The 25,733-nt window shown below is 38.8% G+C and overlaps 1 protein-coding gene across 2 annotated transcripts in view; it reads left to right on the top strand.

The window, feature by feature from the left end:
- Window positions 1-25,733, top strand: part of LOC149234725 (delta-1-pyrroline-5-carboxylate synthase-like) — a 290,923-nt gene that overhangs the window by 53,480 nt on the left and 211,710 nt on the right. The window contains exons 2-6 of one of the 2 annotated variants that reach the window (XM_089371915.1): window positions 8,817-8,957; window positions 9,409-9,480; window positions 11,262-11,365; window positions 11,715-11,817; window positions 12,086-12,247. In XM_089371915.1, the coding sequence (XP_089228041.1) occupies window positions 11,274-11,365; window positions 11,715-11,817; window positions 12,086-12,247 (357 nt within the window). In that variant the 5' untranslated portion in view covers window positions 8,817-8,957; window positions 9,409-9,480; window positions 11,262-11,273. The remainder of the gene's footprint in view (window positions 1-8,816; window positions 8,958-9,408; window positions 9,481-11,261; window positions 11,366-11,714; window positions 11,818-12,085; window positions 12,248-25,733) is intronic. The other variant, XM_089371914.1, reaches the window with a different exon arrangement.

The raw sequence follows: 25,733 nt of genomic DNA, 5'->3' as shown, positions 1-25,733 counted from the left end.
TTTCAATTATTGCTCCTCTTAAATATTGAGAAAGTGGCCTTGCTCAAGTCATAGCTACTTTTCCTGTAATTCTGCTTTTGGTCTGAGTGCCATAGACATCTATACATATAGCCAAGGATTCAATGGCTCCCTCTGAAGCCTTGCGTCAGGTAGTTATGCAGACTTCATCAATCTGATGATCCTCGTGATATTTTGTAACTGAGTCAGAGAATTTCAGAAATGCTTTTCTTCAGATCAGAGAGAAAATCATCTTCATGGTCCTGAAGAAATCCTATCCTTCATCCAGCTACTTCATGACAACTATTAATCCATGATGCAAAGGCCCGAGGCATCTGAGTACAACCATCCTTCCTCTCAGTTCACTCTTTCAATGAGGAGGCTGCTGCAAGGGTCTGGTCCTGGTTCTTTTAAAATAAGAAACTTTCAAGGTTGCTCATATTGCAACCTTCATCATTATTTTCTTTCTTGGGTTCAGAACTATTGACCTGCTTCAGGATATCCAGAGAGATTTTTCAAGAATTGTTAACAGTGTCCCTGCTTTACTATAGGTCTTCAAGATAAGATACTGAAGATAAGAAGACTGTTTCTCCTCACAGTGGAAGGGAAATTTTCCTTATTATTTATGCTTTCACTGCATGATGTAAATGAGAGTGCTGACCACATCACATGTACAAACTATGGATTTAATATCAAGGAAACTTACATTGACTTCATTGTTCAGCACATATTCTTATCATAATAGTATGAATAGATGCTTCAGCAGGATAATAGACATTTCTCAGGTTTCCTTGGCTCCTTTTCCTTTACGATAGGGGCTTGAGAAAATAGAATAATTATTCTTTGAATATGCCATAACCCTTATCAAAGACAAAAGGAGCTCCAATATCTTTAACTTGATAGATTGTATAGACTCTAGAGGAACATTTTTAATCAAGAAAATCTAATGTCTGTCTTGTTCACAACTCTGTTTATGAACAGGACTGTACATCTGAAATGATATCATACAATATTAAACTGAAAGAAGACTAGAAGAGGTGCAGAGTTGTATAGGAGATAGCATACCTGCTGATATACCATGCATAGAATTTAGTCATTGTAAGACTTAGAAATGTCAGACAACATTACTCTTGATACTGAGAGAGTGCTTGACAATATCACTGAAGAGTCAAGCTGGTCTACTTCCAATTATAACTTTCCTGTCATAGATACTAGGAAATGCCTTGCATTTTACAACTATAATTATATTCTGAATAACTTGAAGTGACAGACTGGAGATTTGCTTCAAAACTTGAAATATCTTCAACTGTCATCATAACTGGGTATTTTATACCAACAAACTCTCCTCAAGATGATCGATAGAGCAACGCTACAGACTTGACCTTTCAGGCGTTAATGCACACATTACTGCTTAACTATAGAAGCATGACCTAAGTGCCAAAACTATATTTGTCAATATACTCTGAATTTTATAGCCTTTGAATCGGACTAGATTACATACTCCCAGTCTCTATGAGAAACTATGATGTTAAGTTACCTTTTCATATTTGATTCTTCTCTTAGGAAGCTTCAATACATCGTACCACAGTAAAACATACCAGTACTGATATCTGTCCTTGATTGTAAGAGATTCGTGATCAGGATTGTGACATAGGAGAGTTCAAATAGGAGCAGAATAAAAAATGTTGACTGCAGCTATAAGAATTATAGAAAACTTGAGTAACCAGACTGTCACAAGATTTTGGGCTTATTCTGACACTGCCTTCACGTGCCGCCTTAATGTAGTCACAACAATCTCAAGACCGAAAGATTTATTCACAAACTTTAATTTCAAACTCATACTTGGTGATGCATGCTTCAGAAATTCAGATGGCGATTATGGACCAGGATTTGTAGATCAAATCGTGTATTGCTCCAGTCAAGGATTCAAGCCCTGCTGTGACAAGGAGTCCACAGATTCACAACGTCTCTGACTTATTTACAATATGGACTGCTTCAGAAGACTGTCTTAATTGAGGGCTGATTCATACCATAATTCTAAGCCTCAATGCTTCAACCACTGTCTCACCTTAGTGACATTAATAGGACCGCAGGCATATAAATGTAAGTTATTAAGAAATCTAAATTTTTCTATTGAAGTAGATTTTCAGAATAATATTGAGCCAAGTGAATACTCTTAATATTGTTTCTCATGATTTGCTTCAGAATTTGCTCACAACTGTAATGGCTTTGTCCTGGTTCCAAGATTACTCAGAGATCTGAAATGGATCCATGCTTCAAATTAGGTTCATAACATAGGCTGAAAATTTATCCCGTGGTCCTTGAAATAATTCAGTATCTGATTTGAGGATACTGCTTCAGACTTGATGATACGCATGAAATTTGAAGACGACAGAGTTGAAGGATCTCGAATTGTTTAAAGTATTGAGCAAGGGTTATTACTTCAGAGGACTGCAATTTCCACCTCCAGATTTTCAGAAGAAGGAGATCATGAATACTTATCAACAAACTTCTAAGTGATTACTCTTTCTCTTACTTGAGCTTGTCCTCACCTGAGATCTGATACCATGTTAAATTTTGAACATGTTCTTTGCTTAGGACAGTTACACAGAGATCCATATTAGCCCATTCAATTTTCCATTTCTTATCATATTTCTTGTAACTGAAGAAAGAACATAAGCAATAAAAGCGGAAGACAAGCCAAGACAAAAGAACACAAGTATATGGCTCAAGCTAGGGAAAAACCCCAAGATGGGGAAAACCCTTTATCAATTCTTCTTATTATAAATGTCAAATGTTCAGCAGAGAGAGAGTACAATAAAATTGACTTGCCAATAGAAGGTCTAACAATATTGCCTTTAGGTCCAGACAATCTGAAATTCTGGTGCACTGGAGACATCTTCTCTGAAATACTGAATACTGGTTAGGGCAAAACATAGTCTGCTCAAGGCACCTTGTTCACACCAAGCAGACCTTAGATTTGACTGTGGCCTCCCTTCATATAGTCCCTCCATCAACATGCAGGCCTTTAATCATCTTCTAGGCTTCAAGAACGAACCATACTACTCACTGTTTAAGTATGACTGACAATGACTACTCACTGTTTAAGTATGACTGACAATGACCTCCTCACACGGTCTCCTGTACTGAGGATCAAGGCTTGAGGTATGGTTGAAGGTGGCCCTATCAAGTGCGGCCTGTTTGTAGGAGGGATCATCCATGAGAATCATGTTCAGCATAATATAAATCAATGCTTAAACAGTGCGAAATCCTCTGCCCTAAATTCGGATCTGTAATGGAGGATAAAAGCCCTAGATCAAGTTACAAAATAGCCCAAACAGCCTCAGTCACTAGCCCGTGGAATACAGCCTATCAAGGAGACCTTTGATGATGCTATCCTTGCCCTTACCATCTTTGTTGGAGACTGCCTTCTTCTGCGGCTATTTCAGAAAGAAGAATGAGATATGATGATGCCAAATATGGATGGAGGACTCTTCTATTTATAGTATTTGATGGGCATCAAGAGACATGTGATGGAACATAAAATCAAAAACCCATTTCTCCTTATCCAAATTTGACGATCTTTAGGTCGATTTTGGTCCTCTCAAAGAGATGATTTTAATGCAATAATCATCTTCATCAAATGACCTATCCAAAGTGGAATTTGGCCCTAGTTGCCAATTTTAACACATGAGGACATGGGATATGGAGGAAACAAAAATATGAGTATTCGACGAATACATGAGATATGTTGACTTAAAAAACAAGATATGGGGGACACATTATGTATATCTATATGTATATCTATATGTCTATATATATGTATGTATGTATGTATGCATGTATATTAAAAAAATTGTTAATTATAAATACAAAAATGAAATCGAGACATAATGATCCATACTTTTTAGAAACTAGAACATTTACAAAAGTCTTGGAATCCCTTCCAATCTTGATTTTACCCTTCACTTGCACAATGAGAGACCGTGAGAGCTCTTCTCCTACATCCGCGAGGGACAAAATAGCAATGAAAAAATGCTTTTTAGAGTTGAATACACGAGACATGTCTAGGGCACATGTTTGACACATGTTTGACGTGTGTCTTGTTTTAGAACACGTGCCAAACATGTATCAAATACATGTCCTAGTGTGTCTATCTCCAATTCATGGGATACAAACATAGGCCCATAGTGGGATGTGTCTTGTTTCTTAGTTGCTAGTTGTTGAGAAATCAATATGTTTATGAATTAGGGTTGATTTCTTTGCCATGATAATTACTTGTGAATTTGTTAGCTTCTCTATTAATATTATTATGTTCTCTTCTTTCATCAAGCAATTACCATAATATAAAACGTGAAACTCGCATTTCTTCACAAGAATATGTCCTTTGAACTTCAAATCTTTCTTGCCTCAGAACACATCATAGAGATCACCGAAATTGCTTACCCAATTGGAGGAGGATGCTAGCCAATATATAGTTGTTCTCATATGCGAAAAGGCACATCCTTTTAGTGAGATGACTTGACATCCAGGAGGGTCGGCTTGGCTTCTTTAGGTGAAACGACCAAAATTAAATTTTTCAAAAATATGTTTTTCTTTTTCCGTAAGAAGCTCAAATAAGACTTTGACTCAATGGATCCTAGAAGCATGAAGAAAATGCTTATCTAATAAAATATAAATTTCTTTTTCTTCTTTTTGCTTTTTACATCAAATACACGAATAATTGTGAAGACTGAACCTAGTTACATTTTCCAACACTTCCTCTTAACTAGGGAGGTATTCATAATTTCATAACCGGTACAAGGATACTCTCAAATTGAAATATTCTCATAAGAAGAGTCGAATTGATAAGCCATCATCAAGCATCAACATCATGACCAACATTGTCAAATTGCAATATAGCAAGGCCTTGACTAACAAGCTCTAACACTCCACTAGATTAGAGCACAATGCTAGGAGGCATACATTTGGACACCAATACCACAACCTCTCAATGCACATACCTCATCCGGATGTTCACCAGGTATATCCTTACAGGACTATTCTTATCTTGGATTTCCAACCCTCAAAGAATATCGGTCCTCTTCGCCTACTCTTATCTTGGATACCCTGTCTTATCCTCAAAGAGTATCGGTCCATGGGACTACTTCCTATCTTGGATTCCAAATCTTGAAGGAGTATCAGTCTCAGATGCTTATCACATCCTCTATTCTGCCTACCAGTGCCTTCACTAGAATTACGACTGTTAGTCCCGGCCTAGTGCATGATACATGGAAAATATGGTGTCCCACATCACTCCCTCTCAACCAGGGAGGTAGTGCTTACTCTCTCTCAAACAAGGAGGAGATCCCTTACTTCCTCTCAACCAGGGAGACATCACATTCCTTAGCTTGTCTCATACTTCATCAATACATCAACTACTTGTTCTTCTATGGAGATATAGTTGAAGTTGCAGGGTTCCTTTCACATTACATCATACCTGAGCTTCGACCTTTCTAGATGTCAAATATTTTATGGAGCCAAACTCTTTCACACTCTATCTTCATGATAGGGTTTCTCAGCTTCTTAACAACATCATATCAAACATCAAGCTTCCTAGATCTTTGACAATCTTCATGCAATTTTGTCATCAATTGGTTCATCTATCATCTTCAAGGAGCCAAATTTTCTTACAGCTGCTAGCACATGCCTTCCATCCTTTCATAACAATATTCGGTCCTCATGCTTTTCCAAGCCATCATCAGTGCCATCCACTCAATCCATGTGCACCCAAATCGAATCAAACAACAACTGGTATAATATCATCAAACAAGCTATCTTTTCAGCCTCTTCACATACTTCTGCAATAAGTCCTTTTAGGAAGCCAAACCATATCCCAACATTATCAGAGTTGCCAAATCACAATAGCTTTTAGTCAAGATGTGGGATTCTTCAAAATCTTGCTACTTGCTCCTTCTGAGGTCAACATTCCTTTGCATGGTCTATCTTCATATTACAACAGAGTTCTGCTTCATGCTCTATAACTTTCAATCATCAATCAATGTGTTCCTGGAACGAACCAGTCAGCAAGCTTCAATATCGTATTTATCAGGGTCTTAACAGCTACCTCTTTCCATCTGAGTTAAGTGAACATCTTGCCCTCTAGTCAACTTCTTTGATTCAAGCTTCAAACTGCTCCCTTCTTTCTTGGTTTTGGTCATCTTGTATATCATCCTTATCCCCATCATTTATCATGGAATCATCATCAAACATGAGTCTTGCTTCACTTTGTTCTTCCATCCTTCTCATCTTACTTCCACAACTTTGACAGTCTTCATTATGTGCCTGCAATTCTTCCCAGCAAGTACAACCAAACAGAATATACAAAGACAAGAGAATAGAATCTAGAAGGTACTTATCTCTTAAGAGCATGATGTCAATCCTGTCATTCTAGTGTTTTTCTTTTTACAGAGAAAACAATTAGCTACAGTTTCTAGGATCTTCTAATTCAAATCCTTGTTAGGGTTTATAAACCCTAGGTTCTTCATTTGCAAATTCTTAATGCAAACCCTAGAAATCATGTATACTCTTTTCAAATTCTGTATACTAAAGGGTTAGTCACAAAACCCTAGAAACACCACTTCTATTTATGAAAGTTTCAAATGTATTCAAGAGTATGCTAAGGATCTCTACATTAGCCTTATTTGTAATGCATTGCAAAAATAAAAGTGTACGTACCTTATTCACTCTAGCAAAGATTCTTCAGTTTGTCAAGTACCAAGGATGCGTCAATTTTTTACAGGAATTCTTTTGAGATGCTGGCATAGATAGGTTGAACTTATTGATGCAGTGGATTCTTTTATGTATAAATGATTTTCATACTTGTGCTCCAAGAACTTTGGATCTCTTGTAGCTTTGGTCTCTTCAACAAGATGATCTTCTGCAATTGTTTAGTGAATTGTTTTGAATGTCATATATAGCAAGTGTCGTTGCTTGGTATGAGTCCTGTTGCTTTCCTTGGATAGTTTCGAATTAGTGGTCTGCTTCAGAACTTGTGATGCTGCCCATAATGATGTCTTTCTTTGTGCTTTCGTACTTTCATACAGAGGTCATATATCATCAAGGTTACTATCATGCATTATATCACTGTCATGGAAATGAGTCATACTTATCAATTGTTTTCAAGCCATTCTTCACTGGTGTAATACTGTCAAGTTATTGTTATGGTGTCAACCATGCTTTGTTGTCATACTTCCCAAAGTACAAGGGTATATATATACATTTGTCATGTCACTGTCAATGAGGCAAGCCATATATCATGGTCTGCCATATAACTCACATTGCTCAGACTTGTGTTACCTCAGTATATCAACGTCAAATCTTTGTATTACTGACGCTAGGTTTGTCAACTCACAGTTTTTTGCATTGCTTCGTATTACTCTCATAACATATCTGAGAAGGAACTTGTATCACTGTCAGACTTTGGAGGAGATACCATACATCATCAGTGTAACTTGTATTATGCATATCACTTGTTATGTCACGAAAGTTAACTTATAGAAAAGAGGAACCCATACCATCGTAAAGAATTAGCATTGTAGTCATAGTGTAAGTGACTTGTCTCACTGTTCCAGAAGGAGAGGCATCTGACACCATGCAACAAATCACACACCTCAGATTCTACAGGACTTCACAATACTTAGTAGAAACCTGCATCAACAGATAAGAAGTATCACTGTCTCGGATCATTGTTTCAGAAGGAAAGGGATCAGTTCAAGGATGAGTGACTTGTGTCATTGTTCAAGAAGAGTTCGTATTAACAATGTAACTCACATCAATCTTTTACTGTCATGCCTTGCTTCATTTTTCTATGCCAAGTGGAAAACTTGTATTCTTGTCCAAGAAGGAGTACATCACTGTCTAATTAGAAATATACTTAGCAACTTACATTACATTACAGAAATTCGTATTAGATGTAGAACACTCGCATTATCATCCTTGCATTAGCCTTAAAGCTCTTCGCATTACCTCAGGAACTTCACATAACAGAGATCTCACAGTGAACTTCACATCTCAAAGTTGAACAGAATATGTTTTTCAGAAATAAGATCTGTTGTTATCCTTATTCACTTTGATAAATGAACTGCTGTGGGAGTATCTTCAGATAAGCTAACAAGGGTGATCTTCAAGCTGCTTTTTCCATTACCTTAGCTCTGATACTATGTTGAGAAATCAGTAGGCTTATGAATTAGGGTTGATTTCTCTGCCATGATAATTACTTGTGAATTTGTTAGCTTCTTTATTAATATTATTATGTTCTCTTCTTTCATCAAGCAATTACCATAATATAAAACATGAATATCACACGAAATAGAGAACACAAGATGTGGGCTCTCAAAGCCAAGGCCAAAACCTCACAATGGGGAGAACCCAGAAAATCTCCTCTTCTTATAGAATCAGATCAAAGTGAGAAATCTGAGACCCAAATCCAACCTCCAAGAAGCCAAGTCAAGCCCTCCAAAATTTTCAGATTGCCATGGTAGAAGCCATCAGTTTCAGTCACAAGAGATAGCATCAATCTCAGCCACATCAATCTCAGTTCATATATCACACAGAACTTATATTACTTTCAGATCATCACCCACAGAGAGCTCACATTATCACAGATTATCTCCCACAGAGAAACTCACATCATCACAGATTATCTTTCATAGAAAGGCTTGCATTATCTCAGATATCTAGTCCAGAAACTCACATTCTTTTGCAGACATATGGCCTCAGAAAACTTGTATTTCTTCACAAGAATATGTCCTCTGAACTTCACATATTTCTTGCCTCAGAATGCATCACAGAGATCACTGAAATTGCTTACCCAATTGGAGGAGGACGCATGCCAACATATAGTTGTTCTCATATGCGAAAAGACACATCCTTTCAGTAAGCTGACTTAACATCCAGGAGGGCTGACTTGGCTTCTTGAGGTGAATTGACCAAAATTACAATTTTTAAAAGTTCCTTTTCTTTTTCCTTAAGAAGTCCAAATAGGACTTTGACTCAATGGATCCTAAAAGCATGAAGAACATGCTTATCAAATGAAATATAAATTTCTTTTACTTCTTTTTGCTTTTTACATCAAATACATAAGAATAATTATGAAGACCAAACCCAGTTACATTTTCCAACACTAGTGAGTATGGAATTTTAAAACCTGTATCTGTTGAACTCTCTACTTTGCCGCTAGAACACAAGCTCATGTCTAAGAGTTGAGACTCAGACAATCTTACCTAGAATCTACATGTTATAGCTTTTGCATCAGCTTCATCACCTGTTATTTATACAAACTAATATAAATAAGGTGATCATGTCCCCAGATTTCACATAGTTTAGGGAAATGTCTGATGTTTCTGACTTCAAAAACAATGATTTCTGCAGGTTGGCACTGCTGTCGTCACTAGAGCTAATGGAGGGCTTGCCTTGGGTCGCCTTGGTTCCTTATGTGAGCAGGTATTGCAAACAGATAAGCTTCATAAACTAGTAGTTTACTTGAATTTCTTTATATATTGGAGTGCAATTGACAAGTTGTGCTATATGAGTGCAAAACACAGCAGCTGAATGCAACATCTTTTACATGCCTTGAAAAAGTAAAGAAAATCATCTCAGTTTCTTTACATAAATCTACCAAACATTCATTCACGTTTCAGTTCAAATTATCAATCTTCACCTCAGTGGTAACCGTGGGCTTTATGCATTTCTGAATGTTATCTATTCTGCAAAATGCAATGTCAAGAACGTAAAATGTGTTCATCTATGCTTTCTTTGTACAACAGACACTAATGGAATTCTTACAACAAGCAAACCCTAGTTAGGCAGACAATTAATAGCCATTGCTTCGAACAATGGTCCGTCTTCCTCCTGACTTTAAAAAATAGATCACATGATCAACTTGGATAAACAGAATAGACACACCAATATTGACTTATATAAGATTATATAGCAAACTAAAAGCACATGCAGACACTCAATATCTAAGCTTGTATCCAACTGTTTGAATTCACAAAATAATACTTTCATGGGTCATAATTAGAATTTCAGCCAATTCTAGATCTCCAATTTGATTAGAAGTTAGAACCACTTTCCTAGGAACTCTTGTAGAATGCAAGTTGTATGGTGTACCAATTTGATGATTTGGCCTCTTAAGTGCATTATATTACCTTCTTCCTAAGGAGCTATTGCAATTAGCTATGCCTCTGTACTATGTAGGGGAATTTCCATTTTTTTCTTATTGTGAATAGAGTTCCCTTAGCTTATGTTTAGACATACATCAAGAATGATTCAAATTAATGTGAGAACCTGAAACTTTCAGCTTCCTTACTGCAAACTAGTAGTTTAGTTGACCATAATTCACTGATCATGTTTATGAGGCCTTGAGCTAATTGTATGATTGAAGGTTGATAAAAATTCTCTTCCTAGACTCTGCTGTACTGGGAGCCAAGATGAAAGCTGTGTTCTGTATCAATTTTGACTGTTAGCCCATGGGTGCACCATATCTCCTTCTCCCTAAGAAACTGTTGCATGTAGTTATGCAGGGTCATTTCTGTTCTTCCCTTATCACAAATAGCAAATCTTCAATTCTTGTCTAGACATAACACGAAAGGGACTCAAACCTAAGAAAATCTTATAAATTTAACTGCCTTACTGCCATTCAGTCCTACTAATTATTAATCACAGTAACTCTGGTCCCCGGTTAGTAGCTTGAGTGGTTGAGAGCATGGTTTGTTCTCCCATCCACCTGGGTTCAATTCGAAGGGACATGTCTGGCCTGTTGTGATAAGACTCGAAGAGTAGGCAATCCCTGGAATAGATTCCACTCTGGTGGGGTCGGGATGTCTCAGTTCTTGGTAAGTCAAGTTATTGGTATGTCTGGCTTGCGGGCTGTTGATATAGTCTTGATGTTATAGTGGCAGCATAAATGTTTGATCCTGGGCCTTGCCCATATTACTCCAATGAGTTACTGATTCACCATGAACAATGAAAAAAAAATCACAGTAACTCTGAGTAATCGAAAGAAGACCTATAAAGTCCATCCTTCTGCAAAACCATAAAATGTGTTCTAGAAGATGACTGTGATAACATTTGGGCTTAAAAATGTGGCAATGTGCCCTGTTCTTTTTAATTTCTCAATGGATACTTCTATTTGTACGTGGCAAATCTTTTAGAAATTTAATCCTACTCCAGCTTATATTCTGTAAAAGCACCTTCATGAAATTTTTTATCTGCATTTACAGGTTAAAGAACTGATGTCAGTCGGCCTTGAGGTTATACTTGTGACCTCAGGTGCAGTAGGGATTGGTCGGCAGAGGCTTCGCTACCAAAGACTGATTAATAGCAGGTAGAAATTTTATTCAAGTCCTCATCCTCAGGATTACCACTGTTTTGTTCCATTCTAGTATGGAACTTGTTTGTGCTAAGAAAAGAATGAAGTGCAATGCATGGTGTCATTTAAGTTGCTTCAGATTTCTTGTTACACATTCTCTGGTTTTGTATTCTCTCCGCATCAGTTGCATTCCTGTTGTTCTAAGAAAAGAATGAAGTGTATGCATGGCATCATTTGGAATACTTCAACTTCCTGGTCACATATCCATAGTTTTATATTCTCTCTGCCTCAGTTGCATTCCTGTTGTTTACCATGATGCAGTTGTTAGATGCTATTATACAATGACCTTGTCTATGATATACAGTTTTGTAGATCTCCAGAAACCACAAGTTGAACTTGATGGAAAGCCATGTGCTGCTGTTGGCCAGAGTGGCCTGATGGCTCTGTACGATAGTCTATTTAGCCAGGTATACAAGAGGTTTATACATATGGAGTTTCTCTCCATGCTGTCTCAGTTAATTTCTCTATCTATATACAGTAAAATTCTATAGAATTTTATGGGAAACAGAACTTGTTACTTCACATTTGTACATATTCCCAGTTTGTTAGTGACATTTCTATGATGCTGAGACAAACCTATCTTTCTAGTAAGAACTATGCAGAATGGCTAACTTCTGCAGTCTTAGCCATATATTTATTGCATACTGTTTGAACAATTTCTTGCAACCATTGCAGCTGGATGTTGCTTCTTCCCAGCTTCTTGTAACTGACAATGAGTTCAAAGACCCAGAGTTCAGAAGACAACTGAATCATACTGTAACTTCTTTGCTGGAGCTCCGGGTAGTTCCAATTTTCAATGAAAATGATGCAGTTAGTACAAGGAAAGCTCCATATGAGGTATATTTTCAATTTCACTGACCTAAGAATGGCGTACTTCAATTATAAAATCCTGCTTTTCACTGTTTCATTCTTGGTTCATCATTTAACCTTACCATGGGTGTTGTAGTCTAGTTCATAATTATTAATTATATTTAATATTTTCATTTTTTGATGTGCTGGGATCCATTCTCGGCCAAGGGGCCATCCTTACCAATTTCTTATTAAAAGTCAGGGCCATCCTTGCCAATTTCTTATTAAAAGTCAGATGTGTACAGACTCTGGATTTTTTTTTTTCAAAAGAGGTACAGGAAATAATTGAAAAATAACAGATGTTTGAAATCGGTAATCACTGAAATTATTAAATGGTCCATTTTTTACAGTTATAAGTTAACGGTCCATTTTTTACAGTTTCTTGTAAGTTGTGAAAAATATATATTCTGAGCAATGAGAGCCACCGGTTTCATATATCTCTAGAATGATGAATTCAGCATCAGAAGATGCATGGTCTCTGGAAATATATTGGAGGATATCAAGTACGATGATGCAGATAGTTTCATTCTACAAGAAATCAAACTTATGCAAGCATGACTTCAAGCAAAAGAGTGTGAGTGACAGAAGTAGGGTTTAGGTGACGGCAGCAAGGGTTTAAGCTTCCATGGCCATTGCATGATGTCTCCAGGGTGCCATGGTGTGCGGGTGTACAATAAAGGTAGAGTGAATGCTGTAGGAGACGGTGATCCTGGCTTTGTGTACTGTTCAGTGTTAGCATAGAAATCCACTCCCTAGAAAATTGATTAACTTGATGAACCGGCAGTGGAAATTTCAGTGTAACATCTAGAATAACCTGCCCAATAGAGTCAAATTCTTCTCTCTAGTGGGGTTGATGCTTGCCAACTGCAGAGGGGTGCCCCTAGACTTGCATGCACTGCTTTTCCTATATATTTGAAAAATAGACACATGAAATGGCACACAAAAATTCCTTTGGCATGCAACTAAGCTGCCAAAGAGGTTATAAAAATAATTTGTAAATAGTGTTGGAATTTTCTTGAACATTAGCTTCAAATGATGAAAGAAAATTAAGAAGAGAGCGCTCTAAATGGTAGATTTTGCAGTTTTTTTTTTTTGCTGTAGACCTTCCCAGTTTCAAGTTTTTGCAGAGTTTTATTGCCCAAACCCCATCATAACATATGAACTGTATGTATGTTAGCATGTATTTAACATGAAACAAAAAGAACTGCTCTACTCTTTTGTTTTCACAGCTGATATAAGAAATGAATGCAAGCACACACTCAGAAAATTTACACAATATTTTTGGTCTAATCACCCTGGAAAAACCCACAAGGGGAAAACCAGTCTTCAAGGAGGATTTTAAATGCTCCTAAGGAAATTTATACACAGCAGATAAAAGTCAACTTAATCCCCTTTCTAATGCTTGCTGAAGTCACTGCCAAATATACATAGAAAATTGTGCCTCACAGTCATAAGCCCTGCCTGTGATTTGCCTCGTTTTCTGTGTTAGCAGTCACCATACAGTGCCTCGATTTCTGTCCCAGGAATAGAAAAAATCACTCTCAGAAATTAATGCCAAAGTCTGATATAATTTCTCTTCTGGAATCACGCTGAGAATGCCTCAAAACTCGTGCTCTCTAGTCAGGAATAACATTGAGACAGTCTCCAATTTCTGCGGCCCTGTTGACTGAATATATGGCAGAAATTAAGAGGTTCGAACAGCTACTCTTGCTCACAAGAAGCACACTGAGTCTCCCACACAGCTACTCCACAAGTTCACACAGTCTTCTAGCTTAAAAATAGGCCAGAAATACCGCTAAACTCGGCCCAATCTGCTAGCCCAAAATTTTCTAGATCATGCCAGTCTGCTCCTGAGAACTTGGGCTTGACTTTGGTGTTCGATTTCCTCTTTTTTCAGACCTGCAAACTCTTCCTCAGACCTGCAAACTTGTCCTCCTTTCCTTTCTTTGCTCTCCTCTCCTCAAGTCTCATGAGAATAATGAGAGTAATGTCTTCCTTTTCCCTTTTTGTCTTCCTAAAGTAGAACCTTAACCCTTAGATCTAATGGTTGAGATTAAATCTCAGCTCATTAGATCAAGGGTGGAGATCATTCCCTCTCTTGACCCCCTCCCTCATGTGGTCCCCCTCAATTAATGAGCCTCCTAGTACTTTTTAATGTTTTGTACTATGTGTACTTTTTTCTCTCATAAAGTCACTTTTAAAACATAAAAGTCCCTTTAATAATATAAAGTGTACTTAGTTTTTTCTTCTTCATAAAGTCACTTTTATAACAGATGTGACTTTAATAAATTAAAGTACATAGTACATATCGCATAAAAAATACTTTGATCCATGATGTTAATAAAACACATAATGTCACTAGACAAAAGGGTTATTAATGTGTCTTCCTAGGCCAAAAGGATAAATGCACTAGGAACCACTTCCTTGGTACCCTTATTTTCAACACTCCCTCTTACCGAGGAAGGTCTTTCTCACCACTCCCATCCTGTCTCTGAAAAATACATACTTGCCCCTTGGAATGACTTGGTGAGAATGTCTGCTACTTGTTCATAAGTGGCTATATACTCAAGCTTCACAGCGCCCCTCTGAACCCAGTCTCTGATGAAGTGGTACCTGATCTCAATATGCTTTGACCGATGTTTTAAAAACTGGAACTAGTCGAACCGGGATTGGTCAGGTCTAAACGAACCGGTTTAAAAAAATACATTAAATAATTAATTTTTAATGAAAAAACTATTTTTAAGATTTAAAACCATGATTCCAAGCCAATAGAAACAAAATATGCAAGATTTTCTCATCTATATACCATGTAAAGGTGAATATATCAAAATGGCATCGAGTGCAATACATATCCGCAGCAAAATACATAATCAATGAGGCTCTAAATGGCCTCTAGAGTCCGAAAAAAATGCTCTAGAGTCTACGCTATGGGGTCACTGAACTACTACAAGTCTACATATCAATGATCAACAACATGATCACTCCTCGTCATGATCAAACTCATCACCATTACTAGACAAGAGATCATCAACATGAGCTACATAAATAATATGCCTCCGAGTTTGAGGACTCCTAAAACTCCTCTACAACTTTAGTAGTAGTAGCAAAAATAAACATTAAAACTACAAATCACTGATCAACATGGGTCACTCATGAAACTCATCATTGATTCAACGTTACTAGAAATACATAAACATCATCAATAAGAGATACATGAACATCATCTAGCTCAAAGTCTTCAAACTTGGATTGCTCAACCTTATAACATGATAGAAATTGAAAAGGTTTAACATGCCTAGCCAATGATTTTGGTTTGAGTGAACGGTTCATCTCCTCAACCTTATAATGTGGTAGAAAAAGATTAGCATGCCTAACCAGTTGTTTTCCTTTGAGTGAAGGGTGCATTCTTGTTAAGGCCATGGTAGAGGAGTTCAACAATCAGTGCCACCACAATCAACACATTTTAACAATCAATGCCACCACAATCAACACATTTTAACAATCAATGCCACCACAATCAAGGTTCTTAAAGGGCTTCATGCTCTTGATCAAATGCCAATCTCATACCCTCACGCATGATAGAATCAAATGGAAACATTGCAAACCCCCAAACCATGAAATCCTGAAAACCATTAAGTCTGCTGAATTTTGAGTGAAATCCCTCATGCATGATAGAATCAAATGGAAAGATTGCAAACCCCCAAACCATGAAATCCTGAAAACCATCAAGTCTGCTGAATTTTGAGTGAAATCTAAAATTCTAGTTTCTCCATATGAAATCCAATGAGGTTGAAACCACTCTCAAACATCCCGAGTCATTTCATGGTAATGTAAAAGGATGAAAATGAAAATTAAAAAGTCACTTTTACTTTAAGAATTTAACATTACCATCAATTGCCAACATTGTTAGGGTTGAGATGTGTTAGAAAAATGTGAGGGTAGGCATGTTTTTCTTGGAGGGAATATTTTTGCAGGAAAACAACCCCAAATTTCCCTCAAAACAGCTTCAAAACTCACAAAAATGCATTTTTTGGGGGTTATAGTTGCCCTGGCAATAAACCGACCGGTTTGACCACAAACCAACCGGTTCCGTCCTAAACCGGCCAATTAGGGCAAAAAAATGGCAAAATGAGGAAGTAAACCGGGTTTTTAAGCCGGTTTGATCGGTTACTGGTTCAGAGCGACCGATTTTTAAAACACTGGCTTTGACCGATCATGGAATATTGGATTCTCAGAGAGTTTGATACAACTCTGATTATCACTGTATATCGTAGTTGGTTTGAACTTTGAACCTTTGACCAAATAATCCATGTAGCGTCTTAAGAAGCCAAAGTGCCTTGCAACCAGCCTAACTAGCTGCCATATATTCTGCCTTTGCGCTGCTCAATGCCATTGACTTTTGTTTCCTGCCGAACCATGACACAACTGCTGAGCCCAACAAGAAACAACACTAGGAAGTACTCTTCTTGTCACTAGCACTACCAACCCAATCTTAGTTCATGCAACCAGTCAATCTAACTCCATCACCCCTGACATAGTTCGGACCATAGTCCATTGTGCCCTGTAGGTACCACAATACATGTTTCGTGTTGATTTTGGGTAGCATTAGATGTGCCCTAGCTCTAAAATTTTGTGGAGGGGCTAGAATACATGAGATCATCAAGACCCATAAATCGTTTGGAGAAATTCCACCCGGATGAGGAGTTATTAAAATAATTAATATTTTTAATTGGTTCCTAAGTCTAAACATAGGAAAATAAAAATATTAATGGGTATTAATAAAGATAAGGGTGAGAAGCTTCTAAGAAATGAAGATCAAGTCTGTTTTAATCGTAGCCGTTGATTAGAGACTTAATCTCGATTGTTGATTCATCAATAGGAAAAGTATAAGAGAAGACTTGAGGATCATTTGGAGACACACCAGTGAATACTCAGTGTCCCAAGGAAAATCGATTCTCAAAGAGAAGGAGATCCATTTCAGAGGGAGAGTTGCAGGGTGGAGGAAGAGGAGGCATTAGCGGCAGTCAGTGACTGAGGAGGAGGTGACGCAAGGGTATTGAGAGACAACGCAGAGGGAAGACGCAGAGGGACACAAAGCCACACAGAGTGACGCAAAAGTGACGCAAAAGTGGGAGAAGGGTCTCCAGGGTGTCAGAAAGTTTCCAGGAAAGGGATGAACTTTGTCTTAGGTGTTTTCTCTCAGTAGTGTCTCAGTTCTCTATAAAATCATTCCTTGTAAAGTGATTATTGCTAAAGAATAATAAAACCCTCATTTGCTGCACTAATTTTTCCACATTGAGTTTTTCCGGGGACAATTGTCCAAAAACCACTGTGTTGATGTGATTGGTTATTGTGCTTGTTATTTTCTCTATGTAATTATGTGATAACTGCAATAGAATTTATTTTAATATTTGCTGAAGGGATTTCGTAAATAACTTATTGTGAGAAATAAGTAGGTGAAATAAATTAGTTACTGCAGTAGAATTTCAGGTTAGAAAATTTCACATGGTATTAGAATTTAGAGCAGAGATCCGACAACAGGAGAGAAGAATTGGCTATGGGTCAGGAGCATGACGCAGAGGCATCAACTCAAATGGACTCACGAAAATTTCCAGAAGAAAGCACAAGGGACATGGATCACGATTATTATATGTTAGCTTCCAAACTGGAAGAAGAAGTCGCTTGCCTAGCAAGCTTTGCCTCTGAGGTTTGGTATATAGACAGTGGAGCTTCCTGGCATATGACAGGAATTCGAGAATGTTTTTCAAATTATCAGGAAGAAAGGATGAATTTTCAGATCACCATGGGAAATAAGGCAAAGTGTACCCTCGTAGGACGAGGTACTGTAGCCTTTCAAACCGAAGTAGGAGAGCGGCTTCGAGCAACCAATGTGCTGCATGTGCCAAGATTGGGGATGAACTTACTCTCCGTATCTCAACTTCAAAACAAGGGCTATGACGTTTTATTCATTAAGGAGAAACGATTTGTTAAACACCCGAGTTGGAAAAGGAAGGCCCAAATTGGAATCAGAAGTAACAGGCTGTATAGATTATAGCTAGAATCTCCAATGACACTGATAGGCAGCAATGGAGATAAAGATTTGAATGAACTATGGCACAGGAGGATGGGACACTTACACCATGGGGCTCTGAGAATTCTCAAGAAAACAGTATCAAGAGTTCCAGAATTAAGTATTGAACGAGATGATGTATGCAGAGGGTGCGCTCTAGGCAAGTATGCCAAAGCAACATTTTCCAAAAGTAACAATAGAGCTCAGAGTGTTCTAGGATTGATACACTCAGACATCTGCGGACCTATGTCCACAAAAGCTCTTAGTGGTGCCGAATACTTCGTCACCTTCATCGATGACCATTCTAGGAAGACTTGGATCTACTTTCTGAAAACCAAGGATGAGGTTTTTGGTCGATTCAAAGAGTTCAAGGCTCTAGTAGAGAATCTGACAGGAAAGAAGATAAAAGTGTTGCGCTTAGACAATGGTGGAGAGTACGTTGACAAGGACTTCACCAATTTTTGCGCTAGGGAAGGCATTAGAAGGGAGTGGACAACTCCCTACAATCCGGAGCAGAATGGAGTAGCATAAAGGAAAAATAGGACTATTGTGGAAGCAACTAGGGTGATGCTATATGATCAGGATATGCCAAATTCTTGTGGGCATAAGCATGCAGCACGACAGTTTATGTCCAGAATAGGACTCCACACAGGGCATTGGGCAAAATCACTCCGGAAAGGGTCTTCACCGGGAAGACACCTGAAGTCAGTCATTTCAGGATATTTGGGAGTTTGGCGTATTGCCGTATACTCGAAGAAAAGAGAAAGAAATTAGATCAAACTACCGAGAAAGGATATCTTGTGGGATATAACGAGAATGGGATATCTTGTGGGATGTAAAGTTTATGGAGGACAGAGCTTTCAGGAAATTCCGAGAAATGCCTTTCGAGGAGCAGCCAAAAGACGATCCGTTGGTCCAACCACTTCGACCAACAGAAACTAGTACCAACAATTCTCCTAAAGAGAAAGCTTCAGAACAGGAGGAATCTCAAGAAGAGGAAGAGCTGATAGATGTACCCACTACTAGTGGAAGAATGAGTCGGGAACTCTGACAGATTCTATGGGATGCTGAGCACTTCATTGGTGCACCCAGGAATGATAAAAGTGAGCGAAGATAGCCAGACAAATACCAAGCCTTAGTTGCTCAGGTTGAGGAACCCTTTAGTTTTCAGGGCGCTGTTCAACATCAAGTATGGGTAGATGCTATGGTGGAGGAATACAGTTCTATAATGGTCAATGATGTCTGGGAAGTGGTACCTAGGCCTCAGGACAGGTCAGTGGTAGGTTTGAGATGGATCTACAAAGTCAAATATGCTGCAGACGACAATGTGGAGAAATACAAAGCCAGGTTTGTGGCTAAGGGGTATGCTCAGAAGGAAGGGATAGACTACAAAGAAACCTTCGCCCTAGTAGCTAGGTATACTTCTATTAGAACTGTGATATCCCTTGCAGCACAGATGGGGTGGGAGATTCACCAGATGGATGTCAAGACGACGTTCTTGAACAAGGTGATAGAAGAAGAAGTATACATTGAACAACCAGAGGGTTTTGAGACACATGAGAAGAAATCTCATGTATGCAGATTAAAGAAAGCCTTGTATGGGCTTAAACAGGCACCTAGAGCATGGTACGGTCGAATTGATGGCTACTTGCAAAAGATGGGATTCGTCAAGAGTGACACAGATCCTAATCTCTACTATCTTGTCGTAGAGAATGAGCCTCTAATCCTGGTGTTATATGTGGATGATCTTTTCCTGACAGGATCATCCAGGCTCATCAAAGACTGCAAGAAGAACCTAGCCACAAAATTCGACATGAAGGATTTGGGACAGATGCATTATTTCTTGGGGTTGGAAGTTTGGCATCAGAAGGGTGAGATCTTCCTTATATAAGGGAGATATGCTACAAAGATCTTGAAGAGATTCAGGATGCAGGACTATAGACCTATGGCTACTTCAATGATCACCAATTGGAAGAAGATTGATGCATTAGAAGATAAAGATGTTGATCCCACCTTGTACAGGCAACTTATAGGGTCCTTGATGTTTCTGGTCAATACCAAGCCAAACATTTGTTACGCTGTCAACACCCTTAGTCAGTTCATGGTGGAACCTAAGAGGGTGCACTGGGCAACAACCAAACATGTTCTCAGGTATATACAAGGAATAGTAGAGCATGGATTATTGTACACCCAAGGCAATAACATTAGACTGAGTGGGTTCATTGACGCAGATTGGGCTGGAAGTTCAATAGATCGGAAAAGTACAACCAGGTACTGTTTCAACGTTGGATCAGAAATGACCTCTTGGTGTAGTAGAAAACAAAAATCCATGGCTCTGAGCTCAACTGAAGCAGAATATATGGCAGCTAGCATGGATTTGTGCAAAGCCATATGGCTGAGGAAATTGCTTGAGAATCTATTAAGGAGAATGATGGAAGCAACCAGGATTTTGTGTGATAATCAAAGTTGTGTCAAGCTTCATGAGAATCTAGTATTTCATGATTGATCAAAGCACATTGATATCAGGTGTCACTTTGTCAGAGATTGTGTCCAACGAGGGGTAGTACAGTTGAGGTACATTCCTACAGGAGAATAGGTGGCAAAGATCCTCACCAAGGCTCTAGGAAGAACAAAGTTTGTTTATTTCTGGGAGAAGATGGGGATGGTGAAGAATCCATTTCAGTAGCAGAAATGGATAAGTATTGGAAGTTGCAGTGTAGTAGTTAGCAATGGCAGTCCTATGGGCAGCATGATGCAGCATATTCAGAGGGAGCCGTAGTACAGATGTAGCAGTGACAGTTGCAGTGTCATGGGCAATACCACAGGTTGCAACAGCGCAGTAGATGAGGGGCAGAGGACCGATGCCATGGATCAATGTGGTGCTTCTATTGGGAAACACTACTAGAGAACATTCCTCGCTAAGAGGGAGTGTTGATTTTGGGTAGCATTGGATGTGCTCTAGCTCCAAAATTTTGTGGAGGGGCTAGAATACATGAGATCTCCAAGACCCAAAAATCGTTTAGAGAAATTCCACTCGGATGAGGAGTTATTAAAATAATTAATTTTTTTAATGGGTTCCTAAGTCTAAACTTAGGAAAATAAAAATACTAATGGGTATTAATAAGGGTAAGGGTGGAAAGCTTCTAAGAGACAAGGATCAAGTTTGTTTTAATCTTAACTGTTGATTAGAGACTTAATCTCGGCCGTTGATTCATCAACAAGAAAAGTATAAGAGAAGACTTTGAGGATCATTTGGAGACACACTAGCGGATACTCAATATCCCAAGGAAAATTGATTCTCAAAGAGAAGGAGATAGATTTCAGAGGGAGAGTTGCAGGGTGGAGTAAGAGCAGTGTCACAGGGTTCGTCGAACCTAAAGGTTGAGGTCCGAAATTCGTCGAATTTCAAAAAAAAGTCTTAAGGTTCGTTTAAGTTCGAGAAGGTTCGGTTCCTGCTGCGTGCATTAATTTTATAACGGCATTCATATTGTTATTACCCTAAGGTTTAGGTTCGAGAAGGTTCGGTTCTTGCTACTGTGTCCTAACTTGTACAGTATTCCACATAATCGTCCCAATCTCCCAGTGAGCTTGTGTGCGATTTCCGAGTCATGGTTCAAATTTGTTTGCTTACGCGTTGACATTATTATAATTTTACAAGCATTATAATATATTGCAGTATCGAATCTGCGTACATACATTATAATGTGTTAAAAGCATTATATTATAAGGCGTCAACATTATTATAATTCTATAAGTATTACAATATTACAATGAACTCAACGTACATGTATTACAAGCAATACAATATGTTAACACATTACAATGTATTGAACTCAGCTTATATGAGGCATTACGATAGGCTAATGTATATTTTTTATTATTATTATAATAATAATGAAAATAAGTTAACCTAATTTAAAAATTATATATTTTTACAAAAATTATTTTTAATATATTTTAAATTATATTACATTAATGAAATTAGGGTATTGTTATTTTAAATATTATAAAATAATATAACGTACATTTATGAAAAATTATAAATCTATTGATATAGTATATGATAAAAATTATAAATATATATTAATTATAAATGAATATAAAAGATTTATGTAATTTTAATTATTATATATATTTTTAAAATTATATACATGAACGAACTTAATGGCGAACCTCATCGAAAAATTCGAACTTAATTGTAATCGAATTCGAATTCGAACCCGAACCATGTGACATTGAGTAAGAGGAGGGCATCGGCAACAGTTAGTGACTGAGGAGGAGGCAATGTAGGGGTATTGAGAGACAGCGCATTGGGAAGACACAGTCCTGATCCAGGCTGACGCAGAGGGACGCAAAACCACGCAGAGTGACGCAGAAGTGGGAGAAGGGTCTCCAGGGTGTCAAAAAGTTTCCAGGAAAGGGATGAACCTTGTGAAAGGTGTTTCCTCTCAGTAGTGTCTCAGTTCCTTGTAAAATAATTCCTTGTAAAGCGATTATTGCTGAAGAATAATAAAATCCTCATCTGCTGCACCGTTTTCCCACATTGGGTTTTTCCAGGGACAATTGTCCAAAAACAACTGTGTTGATGTGATTGGTTCTTGTGCTTGTTATTTTCTCTATGTAATTATGTGATAACTGCAGTAGAATTTATTTTAATATTTGCTGAAGGGATTTCGTAAATAACTTATTGTGAGAAATAAGTAGGTGAAATAAATCAGTTACTGCAGTAGAATTTCGGGTTAGAAATTTTCACATTTTGCAGCCACCCAATGCACTCTCTTGAGCTCCATCATAAACTGACTCAATGTGTTGACTGTGAAACAGATATCTAGTCTAGTGTTGACCAGAAACATCAAAGCAACCGATGATACAACGTGGGGTTCACCAACTCGAAATCTGAAGCATGCAACTTCTTCCAGTTAGTGATCATAGTAGTAGCCATAGGCCTGCAACCCTCCATACAAAATCTCCTCAAAATATCACTTGCATACTTGACCTGGCCAATGAAGATAAGCCCATCCTCCTGCCAAACCTCCAACCCCAAAAAGTAATGCATCAGTAACATATCGGTCATGTCAAAGTTTCAAACTCTAAAGCAATATCTCTCTTGCAGTGCTGGATGAGTTTGTCCTCTCTTATAATAAACAAGCCATCCATACACATAACCATAATGAGGGGATTGTCACCAACCGTAATGAAATATAGGTTCGATCTGCATCACTCCTATAGAAACCCATCCTCCCGTACCATGCCCTCGATGCCGCCTTCATTCCATACAAGGATTTCTTAAGCCTACACACATGAGACTCCCTCCCATGCACCTCAAAGCCCTGTGGTTGCTCAATGTACACCTCCTCCTAAAGAACTCCAGTGAGAAAGGCAGTCTTCACATCCATTTGGTGAATCTTGCAACCCATCTCAGCTACTATAGATATCATTGCTCCAATGGAAGTATAACGAGCAACTAGTGTGAATGTCTCCTCATAGTCAACTCCCTCTACTTGTGAGAACCCCCGCGCCAGAAAACGAGATTTGAACTTCTCCACGCTGCCATTCGCAACATGTTTGATCTTGTAGAGCCACCTGGAAGTCACCACCGACTTCCCCTCAAGTATCGACACTATCTCCCACACATCATTCTTCATTATAGAGGCATGCTCCTCCACCATGGCATCCCTCCAGATCTATTGACTAGCGACCTCCTTATAAGTAGCTGGCTTTGTCTCCACGACACTTGCCATAAAGCCACCCAACCTCTCTGGTGGTATGCTCTCCCTCACTGACCATTTGGGTTTCCCCACTGCCTTCTCGGCTTCCTTCAAGGACTCACGAAGCCATCTTGGCTTCCTCTTCCCTGTAGTAGCCTCCTCTGCTGGTATGGGAAAATCCTCAACTTGAGTCTCTCCCCCTGACAAGGAAGGCCCTCTTGTGATCAGTGGTGATGCTGGATATGGGAAAATCATCAACTGGAGCCTCTCCTCTTAACAAGGAAGGCCCTCTTGTCATCAGTGGTGATCCTGGACTTTGAGATCTTGCACAAAGAGATCCTGCACCTAATGATCATGCACCCAATGATACCAGACTTTGTGAACCTGTCACCATTGCAGTAGGTGATTCTCCTGATCCTGGTGTACCACCTGAAGATCCTGATACTCATGGTGTGCCCCCCTACTGAGGAGCTTGCTGCTCTACCTAATCAACCTCCTGAGACCTCCCCAAAGCCCTCTCCTCCTCAAATCTCACATCCCGCCTCAGGACAACTTTCCTCGGTGCAAGAATATATACAATAGGTACTGCTGGTCTCATTGTAACCCACAAGAATACCTTTCTCTGCAGCGGGTTCCAACTTCGTCCTCTTCTCCTCAGGGATGTGCGAATATGTAAGGCACCCAAAGATTTTGATGTACCCAATCGCAGGCTTCTTGCAGAAGTAGCCTCTCAGGGGTCTTACTCCCCAAATCTCTATGAGGGTTCTTGTTCTACAAATACACTGCAGTGTTACATGCTTCAGCCCACAAGAAGAAAGGTAATCTCTGATCATGCAACATAGCTCTAGCTGTACCCACTATGGTCTTGTTCTTCCTCTTCGCCACCCCATTCTGTTGGGGGCTATAAGGCACTATGTACTCCCTCTTGATTCTCGCAATCCTAAAGAACTCCTTCATCTCCTTGGAGGTATACTCACCCCCATTATCTGATCTCAACACCTTGATCTTCTTCCCCGTCTGGTTCTCCACAAGAGCCTTAAACTCTTGGAACCTCTTGAAGACCTCATCTTTGGTTTTTAGAAAGAAAATCTAGGTCTTCCTGGAGTGGTCATCAATGAAGGTCACATAGTACTCACATCCACTCAATGATACATGAGACATAGGACCACATGGCATAAACATCAGAGTGTACCCTGTCTAGGATACCTACAACGTTGTTGTCACTGCTCGGGAAAGGTGTCTTGGTACTTTCCCAAAGCACACCCCTTGCACACATCATGATGCTTTGTGTTGAACTCAGTTAAATCAATAACCATCTCCCTCAACATCCTGAATGCTCCATGGTGCAAGTGGGCCATCTTCCTGTGCCAAATCTCGCACAACTCACTGTCGCTGGTCTACGCCACCAAGGGTCTAATAGGCCGAAACATAAACTTGTATACCCCCCATTACAGACTCCAATCACATGAGCAAACTCGATAATGGATCCTGTGGGATATATCAACACTTGTCCTCGGAACACCACCTCATACCCCCTGTCCTCCAAGCTGGAAATTGATATCAAGTTCTTCTTCAGCCTTGGAACATAGAGAACATCTGTCACTTTCAGAGGAGGTAATGGCTCCCTTTGAAATGGTACTATCCCCACACCTACTACTCTGACCTTGGAGTTATCTCCAAACACAACCTCCAAGTC

The sequence above is a fragment of the Pinus tabuliformis genome, chromosome 8, assembly GCF_031772625.1.
Source record: "Pinus tabuliformis cultivar Carrire ecotype Pingquan chromosome 8, CPIR1, whole genome shotgun sequence".
NCBI lineage: Eukaryota > Viridiplantae > Streptophyta > Pinopsida > Pinales > Pinaceae > Pinus > Pinus tabuliformis.
The sequence above is the reverse complement of the archived record's forward strand: the minus strand, read 5'-3'. Positions and strand labels throughout refer to the sequence as shown.